The sequence below is a fragment of the Bos javanicus genome, chromosome 10 (genome assembly GCF_032452875.1).
Source record: "Bos javanicus breed banteng chromosome 10, ARS-OSU_banteng_1.0, whole genome shotgun sequence".
Taxonomy (NCBI): domain Eukaryota; kingdom Metazoa; phylum Chordata; class Mammalia; order Artiodactyla; family Bovidae; genus Bos; species Bos javanicus.
The window spans coordinates 78,644,168-78,662,183 of record NC_083877.1 but is presented as its reverse complement, the minus strand read 5'-3'; the positions used below and the strand labels follow the sequence as shown (position 1 = coordinate 78,662,183).

The 18,016-nt window shown below is 41.8% G+C and overlaps 1 protein-coding gene across 4 annotated transcripts in view; it reads right to left on the bottom strand.

Annotated features, from left to right (window-relative positions):
• The window catches only part of GARIN2 (golgi associated RAB2 interactor family member 2), a 35,230-nt gene extending 22,354 nt beyond the window's left edge, over positions 1 to 12,876 (bottom strand). For 2 of the 4 annotated variants that reach the window (XM_061429181.1, XM_061429182.1), the window contains exons 1-3: positions 12,695 to 12,864; positions 7,219 to 7,303; positions 1,898 to 2,073 (exon numbers count right to left, since the gene is read on the bottom strand). In XM_061429181.1, the coding sequence (XP_061285165.1) occupies positions 1,898 to 2,056 (159 nt within the window). In that variant the 5' untranslated portion in view covers positions 2,057 to 2,073; positions 7,219 to 7,303; positions 12,695 to 12,864. Of the gene's footprint in view, positions 1 to 1,897; positions 2,074 to 7,218; positions 7,304 to 12,694 lie in introns of all 4 variants that reach the window. The other 2 variants (XM_061429183.1, XM_061429184.1) reach the window with 2 other exon arrangements.
• Between the last annotated feature and the right edge of the window lie 5,140 nt (positions 12,877 to 18,016).

Genomic DNA, 18,016 nt, shown 5'->3' with positions numbered 1-18,016 from the left:
TCTAACTGTTGCTTCCTGACCTGCATATAGGTTTCTCAAGAGGCAGGTCATGTGGTCTGGTATTCCCATCTCTTTCAGAATTTTCCACAGTTTCTTGTGATCCACACAGTCAAAGGCTTTGGCATAGTCAAGAAAGCAGAAATAGATGTTTTTCTGGAACTCTCTTGCTTTTTCCATGATCCAGCAGATGTTGGCAATTTGATCTCTGGTTCCTCTGTCTTTTCTAAAACCAGCTTGAACATCAGGAAGTTCACAGTTCACGTATTGCTGAAGCCTGGCTTGGAGAATTTTGAGCATTACTTTACTAGCGTGTGAGATGAGTGCAATTGTGTGGTAGTTTGAGCATTCTTTGGCATTGCCTTTCTTTGGGATTGGAATGAAAACTGACCTTTTCCAGTCCTGTGGCCACTGCTGAGTTTTCCAAATTTGCTGGCATATTGAGTGCAGCACTTTCACAGCATCATCTTTCAGGATTTGAAATAGCTCAACTGGAATTCCATCACCTCCACTAGCTTTGTTCGTAGTGATGCTTTCTAAGGCCCACTTGACTTCACATTCCAGGATGTCTGGCTCTAGGTGAGTGATCACACCATTGTGATTATCTTGGTCATGAAGATCTTTTTTGTACAGTTCTTCTGTGCATTCTTGCCACCTCTTCTTAATATCTTCTGCTTCTGTTAGGTCCATACCATTTCTGTCCTTTATCGAGCCCATCTTTGCAAGAAATGTTCCCTTGGTATCTCTAATTTTCTTGAAGAGATCTCTAGTCTTTCCCATTCTATTGTTTTCCTCTATTTCTCTGCAGTGATCGCTGAGGAAGGCTGATATGAGGACATATCTAAGTTATCGAGAGCTGACTGCCTCCCCCAGTGTTCTTTAAAGCTTGAAAATGATTATTTGAGAAAGGTGCAGAAGAAAAATAAAAAGATTATTAGGAAAGAAGCACACAGAAGGTGAATTACATCAAAACATGACATCACGTGCGTTTTGGCGTATGACTTAAACATTGGTATTCTTTGAGGCGTCACCTCCCTCCCTATGACTTCTTGGAGGTGAAGAGCTCTCCCATCAGTGGAGAGGACACTTGTATGTTGTCATTTCTATGTAGAATCAGCTGAGGAGCTGCTTAAATGGGTGTGTTCTGTGTTTGACTTGGTTGTGACACTTTGAAGAACTTTAAGGGTATGCCCTACATAATTTAATTCAGTTCTCCATTTCTCTGTCTGAATTTTTTTTCTTTTCTTTTTTGGCATCTCATAGCATGCAAAACTTCCAGGACCAGGGGTCGAAAATGTGCCCCTGCAGCGGAAACACTGAATCATAACCACTGGACCATTATGGAACCCTCTGTCTGAATAGTTTAATATTGAATGTTTAGAGGAAATTTAGAACTGCTCCCAAATGCATTGAAGTGTAGTTTCATTCATAATGTAGGTAAATTTTTAGGAGAAGGAAACTTCGCTCCTTGATACAATTTAACAAATATATTTTCCTTCAGAAGTAAGAAGGAAAATGCGTTTTAATCCCTGGTTGTGTCATAGATATTATTCTTTAAAATGTCTCCTAAGTTAAGAAAGGAGTTATCTGAATGCTTTCCTGTGGCAGAGTATTTTAAAATGACCATACTTTCTTTGTGTGATTTTGGGAAGATTATAGAATAATTTCAGTAGAGTTGGGACAGAATTTCTAGGTTAGAGTTTGTTGGGGAAATTTGAAGTGAATTTTCCTTTTACATTAATTAGTTTAGATTGTTTGAAGTTCCCAAACTATCCCCTTTAATTCTATCACACAGTCCCTTTTAAAATATTAAAATAATTTTTCCAACCTTTTCCACTGTCTTTGAGAAAATTAATTATGAGGTTATCATAACTTAATTCAGGGTTTAATTATCATTTACCTGGATAAAATTGCTTTCTAATATGGGAGGAGATACAAAAGGGGCGTATTCTCCTCCATTCAACATATTTTGAAGCTCTCCTGGATCCTTGGAGTCTGGGACACAGATGTCATCTTTCTCATCGATCCTTGTGGGAGATTTCCTGTTACTCTTCTTCATTGTGCTTACGTATAAACCTCAGGAAAATGAAGGAATGGATGTACAATGAATAGAGACAGAGAACATTTAACATAATAATTAAGTTGCCTTACTTATTCATTAATTCAACATATTTTATCCACATTGAGGGTATTCCAGGCACTGTGCTGGGCACTGGAGATCCATCTGAATCAGACATAATACGCCTGCCCTCAGACATACTTCCTATTGGCTTAGATGGTAAAGAATCTGCCTGCAGTTCAGGAGACCCAGGTTTGATACCTAGGTTGGGAAGATCCCCTGGAGAAGGCAGTGGAAACCCACTCCAATATTCTTGCCTGGAGAAACCCATGGACAGAGGAGCTTGGCGGGGTTGCAAAGAGTCGGATACGACTGAGCGACTAACACTTTCACTCACATGTAGGTCACTCTCTCTGGAGAGACAGAGTAAGCAAGTGAAAAAGAAAATGTTGGATGATAAGGGTTACAAAGACTCTGGATCAGATCCATATGACAAAAAAGTGTCTGGGGTGTTGTGCTAGCAACAGGAATTAGGGTGGTGAGGGGAAGACTCTCAGCATATTTCCCCTTACCCAAACCATTATTTTCTATCTTCCCAATAATGCTACCACTATCCTTCCTGTATTGCACAGGTCTCAAGCCCTTTTATTGTAAGTAAAGGGCTTACTAACCTGAGGCCATTTCTTCCTAAAACATTCATCTATGACTGAGGCTTAGTGAACAGTGGATTCTGTCTAGTCACTGACAGCTCTGCATCTCCTGCTGTCTCTCCGCTCTCTCTTCACAACTGCTTCAACAAACACAGTGGCTCTACATCATTGGATTTGATCTTTCATCTGCCAGAAATCACAGAATTCCAACAAGGGAACAAGGCCCCAGAAGGCAATTCTGTTCAAGTCTTCAAAAGATCACTCATTCCCCTTCACAAACTCCATGGCAGTTCAGAGGAAGGGTCCTTAATTGGCAAGTGGTAAGCCCTGAATATTTATTTCCACCTCAGACCTTTCTCAGAGATCCTTCTCTTCCTTTCCCTGGCCAAGCTAGAGGGTAGTGAACATGTCTCATCTCCTTCCCAGCCAAAGCTTGGGGGCACAGAGACCACTGCTGCTTGATAGCCCATGAATATGTGACTCCGCAAATTTCCCATCAGACCTTCTGCTGTTGACAACACAATGTCCCCTTCCCAGCCCAACTTCAGTGCATCTTACATGAACACAGGGGAAGTAAAATTAGCCAAGAGGAAGTGATAGTCCAGAGGAGCCAAAACGTAGATAGAATGAGACAGAAGAAAGATCATTCAGGAATAAAAGAGAGAGAGAAAATGACAAGCTGAAACAGAGAGGATCAGATCAGATCAGATCAGATCAGTCGCTCAGTCGTATCTGACTCTTTGCAACCCCATGAATCACAGCACGCCAGGCCTCCCTGTCCATCACCAACTCCCAGAGTTCACTCAGACTCACGTCCATAGAGTCAGTGATGCCATCCAGCCATCTCATCCTCTGTTGTCCCCTTCTCCTCTTGCCCACAATCCCTCCCAGCATCAGAGTCTTTTCCAATGAGTCAACTCTTCGCATGAGGTGGCCAAAGTACTGGAGTTTCAGCCTTAGCATCATTCCTTCCAAATAACAGCCAGGGCTGATCTCCTTCAGAATGGACTGGTTGGATCTCCTTGCAGTCCAAGGGACTCTCAAGAGTCTTCTCCAACACCAAAGTTCAAAAGCATCAATTCTTTGGTGCTCAGCCTTCTTCACAGTCCGACTCTCACATCCATACACGACCATAGGAAAAACCATAGCCTTGACTAGACGAACCTTTGTTGGCAAAGTAATGTCTCTGCTTTTGAATATGCTATCTAGGTTGGTCATAACTTTCCTTCCAAGGAGTAAGCGTCTTTTAATTTCAGGGCTGCACTCACCATCTGCAGCGATTTTGGAGTCCAAGAAAATAAAGTCTGACACTGTTTCCACTGTTTCCCCATCTATTTCCCATGAAGTGATGGGACTGGATGCCATGATCTTTGTTTTCTGAATGTTGAGCTTTAAGCCAACTTTTTCACTCTCCTCTTTTACCTTCATCAAGAGGCTTTTTAGTTCCTCTTTACTTTCTGCCATAAGGGTGGTGTCATCTGCATATCTGAGGTTATTGATATTTCTCCCGGCAATCTTGACTCCAGCTTGTGTTTCTTCCAGTCCAGCGTTTCTCATGATGTACTCTGCATATAAGTTAAAGAAGCAGGGTGACAATATACAGCCTTGACATATTCCTTTTCCTATTTGGAACCAGTTTGTTGTTCCATGTCCAGTTCTAACTGTTGCTTCTTGACCTGCATACAAATTTCTCAAGAGGCAGGTCATGTGGTCTGGTATTCCCATCTCTTTCAGAATTTTCCACAGTTTCTTGTGATCCACACAGTCAAAGGCTTTGGCATAGTCAAGAAAGCAGAAATAGATGTTTTTCTGGAACTCTCTTGCTTTTTCCATGATCCAGCAGATGTTGGCAATTTGATCTCTGGTTCCTCTGCCTTTTCTAAAACCAGCTTGAACATCTGGAAGTTCATGGTTCATGTATTTTTGAAGCCTGGCTTGGAGAATTTTGAGCATTACTTTACTAGCATGTGAGATGGGTGCAATGTGTGGTAGTTTGAGCATTCTTTGGCATTGCCTTTCTTTGGGATTGGAATGAAAACTGACCTTTTCCAGTCCTGTGGCCACTGCTGAGTTTTCCAAATTTGCTGGCATATTGAGTGCAGCACTTTCACAGAATCATCTTTCTGGATTTGAAATAGCTCAACTGGAATTCCATCACCTCCACTAGCTTTGTTCGTAGTGATGCTTTCTAAGGCCCACTTGACTTCACATTCCAGGATGTCTGGCTCTAGGTGAGTGATCACACCATTGTGATTATCTTGGTCATGAAGATCTTTTTTGTACAGTTCTTCTGTGTATTCTTGCCACCTCTTCTTAATGTCTTCTGCTTCTGTTAGGTCCATACCATTTCTGTCCTTTGTCGAGCCCATCTTTGCATGAAATGTTCCTTTGGTATCTCTGATTTTCTTGAAGAGATCCCTAGTCTTTCCCATTCTGTTGTTTTCCTCTATTTCTTTGCATTGATCGCTGAAGAAGGCTTTCTTATCTCTTCTTGCTATTCTTTGGAACTCTGCATTCAGATGTTTATATCTTTCCTTTTCTCCTTTGTTTTCCCTTCTCTTCTTTTCACAGCTATTTGTAAGGCTGCTGTAAAGAGCAATATTGCATAGGAACCTGGAATGTCAGGTCCATGAATCAAGGCAAATTGGAAGTGGTCAAACAAGAGATGGCAAGAGTGAATGTTGACATTCTAGGAATCAGCGAACTGAAATGGACTGGAATGGGTGAATTTAACTCAGATGACCATTATATCTACTACTGCGGGCAGGAATCCCTCAGAAGAAATGGAGTGGCCATCATGGTCAACAAGAGAGTCCGAAATGCAGTACTTGGATGCGATCTCAAAAACAACAGAATGATCTCTGTTCATTTCCAAAAACCATTCAATATCACGGTAATCCAAGTCTATGCCCCAACCAGTAACTCTGAAGAAGCTGAAGTTGAACGGTTCTATGAAGATCTACAAGACCTTTTAGAACTAACACCCAAAAAAGATGTCCTTTTCATTATAGGAGACTGGAATGGAAAAGTAGGAAGTCAAGAAACACCTGGAGTAACAGGTAAATTTGGCCTTGGAATACGGAATGAAGCAGGGCAAAGACTAATAGAGTTTTGCCAAGAAAATGCACTGGTCATAGCAAACACCCTCTTCCAACAACACGAGAGAAGACTCTATACATGGACATCACCAGATGGTCAACACCGAAATCAGATTGATTATATTCTTTGCAGCCAAAGATGGAGAAGCTCTATACAGTCAGCAAAAACAAGACCAGGAGCTGACTGTGGCTCAGACCATGAACTCCTTATTGCCAAATTCAGACTTAAATTGAAGAAAGTAGGGAAAACCACTAGACCATTCAGGTACGACCTAAATCAAATCCCTTATGATTATACAGTGGCAGTGAGAAATAGATTTAAGGGCCTAGATCTGATAGAGTGCCTGATGAACTATGGAATGAGGTTCGTGACATTGTACAGGAGACAGGGATCAAGACCATCCCCATGGAAAAGAAATGCAAAAAAGGAAAATGGCTGTCTGGGGAGGGCTTACAAATAACAGAGAGGATGGAAAACAATAATCAGCCACATTTATTTAGTTCTTGCTTTGTGGCATGCTATAACAGCTTTATGTGTGCTATCTCATTTGATTCTAAAAGCAATATGAAGCAGCATTATTAAGATGCTCATTTTATACATCATGAGGCTTGGAGAGGGAAAGTAACTTAGCCGAGCTTTTAAGTCCCCACACCACGAATCAGAACCTCTCAGACTGATGAGAGGAGTTTATGTCATTGCCTATGGTTCAGTCCTGCCTTGAGTGCTTGGAAAGATGGACGGGAATAATAATACAAGGAAGAAGGAAGTGAGAGGTTGGAGGAGGGAAGATGGATGAAAACATCAATTGGATTATTGGGGGCCTAAATATATGGGGATCTCCTAGGATATGACAAGAAATCATAAGAAAAGCACACTTTCAGATGAGAGAAAGGATGACAGAGGAAGGAAAGCAAAGGTCAGCAGGCTTTCAGGTCAGTGTCATCAGCAATATCACAGCAGCTATTCACCCTCCATTTCCCAGAGCAAGTGTCATGTCACTTTCATCCCTCTCAGCCCAGACAGACTCTCTTCTGCCAGTTCCCATGTCGCTGCCTGAGGTCTAGAAGCGTTGATCCCTAAAAGCAATGTCTTTGGTACAGCGTCTTATCTTTCCCAGAAGAGGAAAAGAGAAAAAGAAAGCCTGGAGGGACTCCCTGGTGGTCCAGTGGCTAAGACTCCATGTTCCCAATGCAGGGGGCCCAGATGTGATCCCTAATCAAGGAACTAGATCTCACACGCTGCAACTAAGAGTCTGCATGCTGCAACCAAAGTATCCCATATACTGCAACTAAGACCTGGTACAGCTAAAAACAAAAAAGAAAAGCCTGAGAAGGAGAGCTAAAGGCAGAGAGATCAAGAGAAGTAGTTCCATGTGGTCCCCTCCTAACCCCCATATGCACCATCAACTCTTACCTCAACTCAGGGCCAAGCCACAATCCTTTTGGAGGCAAAGTTTTAACTCACTTCAGTTTGGGCTTCCTCTTTTTCATGATGAAGTCTTTTGTGAAGGAAACAAAAATGGAAAATAAGGCATATATAAAGGAAGAAAATGTCAACACTAATCCTTACTTTCATTTCACACATGAGATCCATGCCTTAGAAAGAGTTTCATTAACTCTATCAGAGGTCAGAGAGCTCCTGTCTATATTTGAGCTGAGCTGTTTTCGATGGTCTTGATCATGGCTTTCGGTGAGTAGAGCCAGACAATCATGAGTATGTAGCTTGCAGCAGGCCTGAAACTGCCAAATAAGTGAAATCGTGGGTTCCTATAGTCAGTGAGGATATTTGATAATATGAGGTGGCTAGTAATATAGACTCAAATAACCATTGTGCAATGTAGGGTCCTGAGAAGCCTGGGTATTTCTTCCTATAAAGAGCCAGAGCACCCTATTCAACCCTCTAGATTCCCAACTGGTAGTTGTGTATATGCATACACTTACACAGGCTCATCTCACCACTTCATCACTAGTGTGCAGTTCTTATGCCATATATTGAGAATCACTGTAGACAATCCTTTTTCCTCTCCATAAAATTCTGAAGTAACCCCCTTCAGGAATACTTGGGACCAGACCAACTACAAGTGTAATTGCTCTCAGAACTCAAGTGCTGTGAGACCAGCGTGGAAACTGGTGTGGTGGGGATAGAAAGGATTCTGGAGTCAGACACGAGGTTCGTATTTGGGCTCTGTCACCGGCTCCTTTGTGACCCTGGCATGTTACTTAACATCTCTGAGATTAATTTCCTCATCTGTACAATGAGGATAAAACCATCCGCCTCAACTCAGTGTTGGGCCCACCGGACACAATGATGCTTAAAAAAACACTGACCAGCATGCCTACCACACAGGGAGCACCTGCATGGTGCTCACACTGATGCACCACACCTGACCCCGCGTCCAGAGGTACACTCTCCCCATTGTTTGCTGGACTGGGTTCCTTCTTGATCACCGTTAGTTTCATAGTTCCCAAGTTTCATTCATTCTACGGAATGCATTTTTCCTCAGCTTAAAAACTGAAATGGAGTATGTCTTGTGATCACTCTTCACAGGGTGTGTGTGTGTGTGTGTGTGTGTGTGTGTGTGTGTGTGCAGGGGGGAAAGAATCTCCTGGTGGTTGTCACTTGGCTGCATATGTCATGGTTGTTCATGTTAAATTATATACAAAGGTTGTACTACCTGGGTTACATTTAATTGCCATTTAAAATGTGATCTTAATGAATATCTTGGAGTCTCTTGTTGACCCTTTCTGGTAAGATTAAGAAAGTTTCAGTGTAAAACTTGAAGAATGCACATCAGAGGCTTGGAAGAAGGCCCCAGAGACTAGAGTGGAGCACTCCTCTAAGAAACAGAGGGTGAGGGCACAGAGGGTGATAGATAAATACCATGTGGAAAATTCCAAGCTGTAAGAAAGCACTGAGTTATATAAGTAGCTGCATTTTTCTTTCTCATTGGCCCATAAAATAATATCTTATAAACGATGGATTTTAGATTTGATAAAATGTAGTAGTTGACTCTTGCTCATCCAGAAGTGGGTGATAAAGTGCACATTAAAAAAAAATCACTCTGACAAAGTGGCAACATCCACATGTTGGAGGGTGTACCTGCTGTGCACAAACGCATACTATTCTGTATAGGCCCTGTGGCCCTTTCCCAGTGCAGTCATTTATGTGGCTCCCAGAAACCCTGGATATGAGAAAAAAGCCTCCAGAGGGCAAATGATCTCTCAGGGGAACAAGAGCAGCTTGGATCCAGGGCCACCGAGAGGGAGGAGAGAATAGAGGAAGGAAGGGTTCCAGGGGACTGGCCACCAAGAGCAGGCCTGGCCTCTCGCATCCCCTTTGAACCGTGGAACAAAGGGTGGGATCAGCCAAGGAGCAGGAAATGAAATAGACTCTTTTATCTTCTCTGATGTGATAGGATTTTTGAAAATTGTTTGTTGCTAAGCACTTGTTCTGGAAATGCTTTGGTACTTTTGGATTATGCGTATGGCTGGTAAATGTGTGTGAAGGTTAACTAGTTTTGCTGTAACTGTGGTTTGAGATGAACACTTTGTACACCAAAGCCCCCATCCCTAATCTCTTCAGTTATCTCGGTTAATTAGCTGGGACAGCAGTATTTAACAATTCCTAAAGTGTATGAATTCTTCTGTGAAACCAGATGTGTGGTTGTGCACGCACACAACACATTTTGTCAGTGCTTCAAAAGCAGGGTCAGCTGCTTACTAGGCTTACTCTTAATACCTAAAGATAGTATTAAAGTTTTGGTATAGCTCTGTCTATATCAATATATATGTATTTCTCTCTCTATATATATATATCCATAGACATATATACCCTATATCTGTAAAACTAGAAGTTTTAAAATTGCTTCATATATGTAATATATACTAATATTTTCCCATGACATTAAATATCAGTATTTTTTTAAAAAAACAGCAGTAGTTACTAATCATAGTGTGGACCTGTATGGAACATCACAATCTCCTATAAGATTTACCAGAACAAATTGCACCCAATGGTTCAACTGGTGTTTGGGAAAAGATTTTCCCTCAAAGAGCAGAAGATGACTCTAGGTTCACCCTCTGAAGGGCCCCTGTGCTCTGCTGCGCTTTTTCATGGGGGGATCACGACGAGCAGCCGCTCATAGACCCCAGCGTCTTAGCCAAAGAGCAACCCTTTCAGAAATAATGTGATTAACTCTGGTGATTCACAATAACTCTAAGTTGTGTAGGCTGGGCTTTCACAGGTGGTTTTTGTCTTTCTAATAATTTTATCCATGGATAGGTTTTCCAAATAGTTTTATTGAGATATAATTTATGTACCATCAACTTCACGCATTTAAAGGGTTAGTAAATTCACTGATTTTGGGTGCGTTTACAGAGTTGTGCAGTTGGCACCATAATCTCCGAATCTTACTTTTAGAACATTTTCATCATCATCCATGGATAACGTTTTAGTCAGGATAAATGTAAAACATGAATAATGCATTTATCTCTCTCTTGGATCACGCTGTGACTGTTGAATTGTCAGAGTGAATCATGTGAACATGGCCCTGATAATGAAAAGTCAGAGCAGAGCTGTTGTGGGGGAAATTGGCAAAAGCTGAATATTAATAAGCTGAACATTTATAGATTCTATGAAAATATTTTAAGAGTAAAAGAAGACTATTTATGCAAATTCTTTATGAAAGTTGATACTGTTTTGCTTTACTACTATTACATGTGCAGTAGAGGTCTGTCTACAATATAGAAGTCAAGTAAAAAATAAATTTTAGTATTAAAAATAGCTTAATCACATTAAAGGGTCAATGAATGCATGGATTATGGCTTTACAATAAATATGTGCTGAATTAATGTGTGAATTAAAGCAGAGAAACAAAGTAGGGTTACTACAGGCCACCGTGGAAACACTAGCGTCATTTCACAGATTCACAGAACGCTTTGTTATATTATATTGTACAAGGATGGTGCATTAGTTTTCACCATCTAAGTTTATATTTTTTCCAATAATCTATGCCTTTCACCAGGCCCATTAAATGTCTTATACATCTAATTAAGCAAGTGAGATACGGAATGATATTACAGAGAAAGTTGTTTTGTGTGTTGTGGAGCGAGGACAACATAAAGGAATCGAGTTCTATTTGAGATGAACCCTACTTTATCCTACCACTTGCAGATTCTTTGCATCCCTTATTTCTTTTAAAAAACCAATATAATATTGTAAAGTGCTGCTGCTGCTGCTGCTAAGTCACTTCAGTCGTGTCCGACTCTGTGCGACCCCATAGACGGCAGCCCACCAGGCTCCCCCGTCCCTGGGATTCTCCAGGCAAGAACACTGGAGTGGGTTGCCATTTCCTTCTCCAATGCATGAAAGTGAAAAGTGAAAGTGAAGTCGCTCAGTCGTGTCTGACTCTTAGCGACCCCATGGACTGCAGCCCACCAGGCTCCTCGGTTCATGGGATTTTCCAGGCAAGAGTACTGGAGTGAGGTGCCATTGCCTTCTCCGATATTGTAAAGTAAAAAATAAGAATAAAAAAAAATAATTAGTGCTTTATCCCCTCAGTTTTTCTTGTTTCTCTTTTTAGTTCCAGTTAAGTGGAGATTAATTCAGCAGATAGTTAAATCAGGTTGTACTTTTCTGCAGAACTATAGTACAGATTTTCATCTGAAAAGTATTGTTGGCTACTTTTAGTAAAACAAAACAGATTCCAAACTAAATCTGATTACAGACCAGAAACCAATGCCAGGATTTTAATGGGGAAACCAAGCACAGAGAAGCAATGAGAAATTGTAACATTTCAGGGATGGAATTACTTCAGCTTTGCTCTAGACTTCCATGATGTCACTAGGACCTCCCCCATCTGGGTAATGTTTCAAGAAAGACCAAGGCCCTATTAGTGCTAAAAATAGTATAGCTATAAGGTCTCTTCACCCTGTGATGGTGATGATGATGTGGTTATTGGTTACTGGGAAATTTCTGGACGTTTGGCAGCTTGAGTTTTAATGGAAATTGGGAAGTGGAGAGAGTGGGAGCCAATGTGGAAGTGGTTTTGGTAGTTCTTCTGACCACTGAAATCAGAGAGGGTTTCTATAAATGTCCCTGAAAATGTTCTACGTGTTGGCTGCTTACTACTTTCATGGAGGCTTTGCCCTACCCTCACTGGCATTTTATTCTAAAACATTTTCAAAGCTGCACCAAAGCTGAAAGAATTCCACAGTGAACACCCAGGTACTGACATGTAGATTCTCCTGTCTTTTCCTTGTGTGAGTGTTGTTTCTGTAATTATGTGAAAGCTCTTGAATGATAGGTTTACCTGTCACATATTGGAGCTGGTCTCTGTAATACTACTCGGCGCTTGGAGATTCATTCCTTGTAGCACTTTGAAGCAAAGCATTTACTTAGATTTCCCCCCAAGATTCTTAACACAGTAATAAACGCATTTTTAGATTGGTCCATCAAAATCCTAGGTTGCAATTGTAGTTGAATCTGAGATGATCTAACTGTTATGGGCCCCCTCTCTTCTGACAATGTGGCTCCAACGAACCTTTCAGCTTTGAACAGAAAAACCCTGTGTTCCAGATCTCTCCCATTTGAATGATCTAAAACGACTATCTCCATAAACTCATTCAATTCACTCACTTGTGGGAGAAAACCAGGGTAACAGTTTGAAAAATCAGAATTTAACAATCATCCAGAAAACTTGTTTTAAACAAAGTCTCAAATTATGTTTAAGAAGTTCAACAGGTATTAAGAATCTGAGATTTCTTGTTTGTTCCAGTTGAAACCAGAAGGAAATGAAACTATAAAGGAAAAGGCAAAGACGGAAAGAGGGTAGACATTTTGTTCTCCCTCAGGTTCACACTAAAGTAGCCGGAAGCAGGCAGTCACTTACTGTGGAGAAGTGAGGATGAATTAGATCTCTGGAGATCTCCTGGATGTCTACTAGGAGAATAGTCTCCAAATAGCACGTTTTCAACTCTTCTCACATTTCTTTGGCAGAAGGTGCTTTCAGTCTACTGGGCAGGCAACTAACCACTTAGTAAAGAACACAGGAGGCCAGGCTGCCCTGGCATTGTTCTCAGGCTCCCGCATCATAAACAGCTGACATCGTCTCTGAAGTAAGAGCAGAGCAGCCCTGAAAGTAGCCCCTGGGCTTAGATGTGGCCAGCACTCCTGGGGAGCCCGCACAGCTCCGGAGCTGCAGTTCTAGTTGCTGTGTGAAGATTTCAGAGGCTTCCTGGAGAGAGAAGACCATTTAGTCACAGGATCACCATGGAAAAGACACCGTACGGAGGAGTTGAAAACACTATCATTTATCATTCAAGTGATAATTTGTCCTTTGATCTAACTACATCCCAATTTTCAGAGACCTTAAACATACTAATATTTAGGCCACTTTGAGCTTCTGTGAAGAAAAACTTCAAAAGAAGGTGATATTCTTAGAGGGCAGAAGCCTCTTTATACCTCAGTTCAGTTTAGTCTCTCAGTTGTGTCCAACTCTTTGTGATCCCATGAACTGCAGCACGCCAGACCTCCCTGTCTATCACCAACTCCCAGAGTTTACTCAGACTCATGTCTATCGAGCTGGTGATGCCATCCAGCCATCTCATCCTCTGTCATCCCCTTTTCCTTCCGCCTTCAATCTTTCCCAGCATCAGAGTCTTTTCCAATGAGTCAACTCTTCACATGAGGTGGCCAAAGTATTGGAGTTTCAGCTTTAGCATCAGTCCTTCCAATGAACACCCAGGACTGATCTCCTTTAGGATGGACTGGTTGGATCTCCTTGCAGTCCAAGGGACTCTCAAGAGTCTTCTCCAACACCACAGTTCAAAAGCATCAATTCTTTAGCACTCAGCTTTCTTTATAGTCCAACTCTCACATCCATACATGACCACTGGAAAAACCAGTGTTTTTCCTTTGTTGGAAAAGTAATGTTTCTGCTTTTTAATAGGCTGTCTAGGTTGGTCATAACTTTTCTTCCAAGGAGTAAGCATCTTTTACTTTCATAAAGCATCTTTATACCTCAGCTTCTAGTACATTCTGACCCAGGCTGTGGCAGGCACCCAACCCAGCAATTGTTTGTTGGATGAACGAATGAATGTAATGAAGCACACGGCATCTCTCTCTGAAGATCTCCTCCCTCTTGAAGAAACGTGATTATTTGTCTTTGCTTTTCTGTGTGGCTTTCCTGTCAGACTGTCCTTCTTCACCTTTGCGTTATGGTTGAGGGCTGCAGGTGCTCACCCGTCTAGCCACCTGCTCACCTGCTCCTGAGGATGGAAGAGCATAAGTGGGATAGTAACCAATCACTCAGGACTGGAGGGTGTTACCTCGGTGAATTCGCTTCACTTGGGTCACCATATTGCAGGCTCAAACACTTGCTTTGCACAGAGAACATTCAGTCTCTCAGAATAAATATCATCTGAGTTTTTGAGTGGATAATAGGGTTCCTATTTCCTTAAGAACTGTTTAACTTCCATTTGGGACCAGGTGCTGGGGTCAGGGAGATTACAGCATCTACTCCCATAGGATATATATCGGGGCAGCTTTCCCAGAATTGAGGACTGGATGTATCATTGGGGTGTCTACTGGTAATATCTTTCCATGTATAACTGGGTCAGTCTGCCAACAAGGACAGCCTCTTCATGTGCGAGATCAAAGGATTTCCTGTTATTTTTGCCTCAGACACTCCCTTTCCTGCTTCTATCCTGAATGTCCTCTTCTGGATGGACAAACTCTTCTTCTAATTGTATGAGTATCATTGGCTAGATTTCTTGTCACTCATTTCTTCATTCAGCATATTTGTTGCATGATCACTGGCCATTTTCCGTGCTTCCTGCATCAGGGCCAGGAAACATTTTTGCATAAATCTGATCTCACCTCTTCCATGTTGTTGTTACTAATTCTGATGTCTTGATGAAATGCTTCCTTTCTCACTTCCTTTTTTTTTTCCTACCAATATCTTAAAAATGTGAAGAAATAGCAAAGGAGGGAAATAAAAATCATGGTATGTTTTAAATATTCATCTTTAAAAATTAATGTTTTCTAACATGCACAGAGTACTAAATCATACTTACAACTGTCCTTGGAGATGATGCCATAGTTCTGAGTTCGAGGAACTCTGCTGAAGTGAGGTCCGTGCCAATTAGCCTTCTGCCCTTGTCCCTCATGAGATGTGCCCACTTGCTCATGCCTGCGTGGGGTCCCCTCTGCTGCATGCTCTAAGCATGGGATATGAAGTTTTCTTTTCAGCTTCTGTCTCTGGCTCCCTGCTGAGTACTATCCAAGGTCACTTCTGTCGGTAAGTTTAGTGACGAGTACCTACTATTTCCTAGGCGCCCTATCAAGCTGGGGCTATAGAGGTGAACAGTCTCTGCCATCAAGTGGAGGAGGGGTGGTGCCAACGGGGTGCAGTGAGAAGTGGAAGCACAGAGACGGGCCGCTGAGTCCAATCTGGGGATTTAGGGAAGGGTTTCTGGAAGAGTTAGTGTCCAAGGTTAATCTTGAAAGATTAGCAGCCTGAGCAAAGGCACTGAGGCATAAAATGACACGGCTTGAAGGGGAAACTGCAAATGGTTTGGTGTTAAGTGAAGCGGGAGGGGGAAAATGAATGTGGATGACGGAGGGGCTAGATCATGGAGGACTTTAACTGCCCCGACTGGGGCTTGGACTTCATTTGTTGCAGCAGTTTTCTCATAAGGAGTTTTAGTACAGAGAGATTTATGCTCTGGATCAATCACTTTGGTAGCAGCGTGAAGGGTGAATTCAGGGAGGGCGATTCCAGAGGCGTACAGATGAAGATGGCAGCAGTGGGACTAGAAATGAGTGGGTTAATGTAGGAACTATTAGTAGAGTTGACAGAACTTAGTGACTAATCAGATGTGGGAAGTGAGAAGAAAGAATGACTCAGAGGTTTCTGGTTTGGGAAACTTGGGTAAATGGTGGTGCCATTAACCAGGAAATAAAATACAGGCAGAGGAACAGGTGTAGGAGGCAGGGAGGGTGGGTTCCGTGTGTGCAGGAGCCCCTGTCTAGAGTGGGGCCTTGTATTCAACAGGTGTTTACTAAATAAGTCTTGTTTTCTTTTTAAACCTTCAGCGGCTTCCCATGCTATCAGGCTATTTGACATACATCATAACACCCAAGAGCCTATACATGTGTGGGCATGATCTCGCTTCATCCTGGCTTCAGTTGTCTCCAGCTATATTTTATATCCCGCCCCCTCCCTCATCATGCTTCAGTCTCCTTTCTGGAGTTGTATTCTTTAAGCCCTTTCCTCTGCCTGAATGCTTTTCTCTCAGTTAACATGAGGTGCTTATTTTCTGCTCTGAGCTCAAATATCACCTGCTTAGAGAACCCTTTCCTCAGTTCCTGGACAAGTGACTGCCTCCCAGCGCCAAATCCACCATTGTATTCCACAGTGCTGAATACAGAGCTGGGGCTGGAACTGGGAGCTGGGGCTGGAACTCAGCTAACTACATTTCTCCTTTTTCTTTGCCAGCTGGCTTCCTGCTAGGTTCAACAATAGGCTGCATTAGACTACAGGGAACTTGGAAAGCAGAGGGTGGGAAGAAGGGACTTATGTTCCTTCCGGATTGTTTTTTGATTCTCTGCGTGTCACCCTGGCAATGGCAACTGGTTCTAGCTATTCAACATCTGGGCAGTGCCCTTTCCTTGGAGGGTTGAGCCCTACCTCCCAGGGATCTGACCTATGAGCTTCCAGATTCTGATAATGCTAACCTTTTCCTCCCATCTCCCCAGCCCTAGCTGTGCTATCTGCTTCCCATAGTTATTATCTCTGACATCTCAGAGTTTCCTTTGTGCTTTTCCAGATGTCCAACACAAATTTAACTTGGTGCTCCTACACTGAAGTCTCAGGGTGAGTTCTGCCTTTCTTAACTGCTGGACCCTGACACTACTGAAGATGATTCAGGCCTCCATCCAGCTACTTTCTAACATATAACAGGATTTTCTTCATAGACTTCTCATAATCTGTATTTACATTTTTTTTGCTTTTTCATCATGTCTCCTTTTGGATACTAGAGTTTTTGTCTCATTTATTATTGTATTCCTGGAGTCTATCATGGAGTCTGGCATACTGTAGGAACTTAATATATGCTTGTTAAAGAAATTATTGAATTATTACAAAAGACTACAGGAGAAATATTGCTGACTGTAAAAAAATAGCCAGACTTGAGCAATTTTTTAACCTCTTGGTTAAAAAATTAATGAACTCTATAATAATGCAACTCTATAACAGAGAGTGGAGGTCCATGCTTCTTATAAGGCTGTTAGAATACAATGCGTTATTTAACACAGATCCATCATCATTGGGATAACAAGATACACAATTTATTTTCTTTGAATTTTATACTTACATAAATCCCCACTTTCTATAACTAGGAATGATAATAACTTACCTATTAGGGTTTCATGAAGATCAGGAGTTAGTTATGGGTTAGATCCAGAAAGTTTTGTTGGTTAGAAAATAACTTCAAAAATAAAAGCCAACCAAAGAATCAACTTGCTGTAACATGCAACATCACTTAATAGCATTTATTTTACAATCTTTTAAATATCAACTATAATACTAAGACAATCAATCATAATATGCCATATATGCATAATTCTAAAATGTTCAGTTGCTCAATCGTGTCCAACTGTTTGCAACCCCATGGACTGCAGAACACCAGGCTTCCCGGTCCTTCACCATCTTCCAGAGCTTGCTCAAACTCATGTCCATCGAGTCAGTGATGCCATCCAACCATCTCATCCTCTGTCGTCCCCTTGTCGTCCTGCCTTCAATCTTTCCCAGTATCAGGGTCTTTTCTAATGAGTCAGCTCTTCACATCAGGTGGCCAAAGAATTGAAGCCTCAGTTTCAGCATCAGTCTTCCTAATGAATATTGAGGACTGATTTCCTTTAGGATGGACTGGTTTAATCTCCTTGCAGTCCAAGGGACTCTCAAGAGTCTTCTGCAACACCACATTCAAAAGCATGATGGTCCAACTCTCACATCCATACATGACCACTGGAAAAACCATAGCCTTGACTAGATGGACATTTATTGGCAAAGTAATGTCTCTGCTTTTTAATGTGCTGTCTAGGTTGGTCATAGTTTTTCTTCCAAGGAGCAAGCGTCTTTTAACTTCATGGCTGCAGTCACCATCTGCACTGATTTTAGAGCCCAAGAAAATAAAGTCTGTCACTGTTT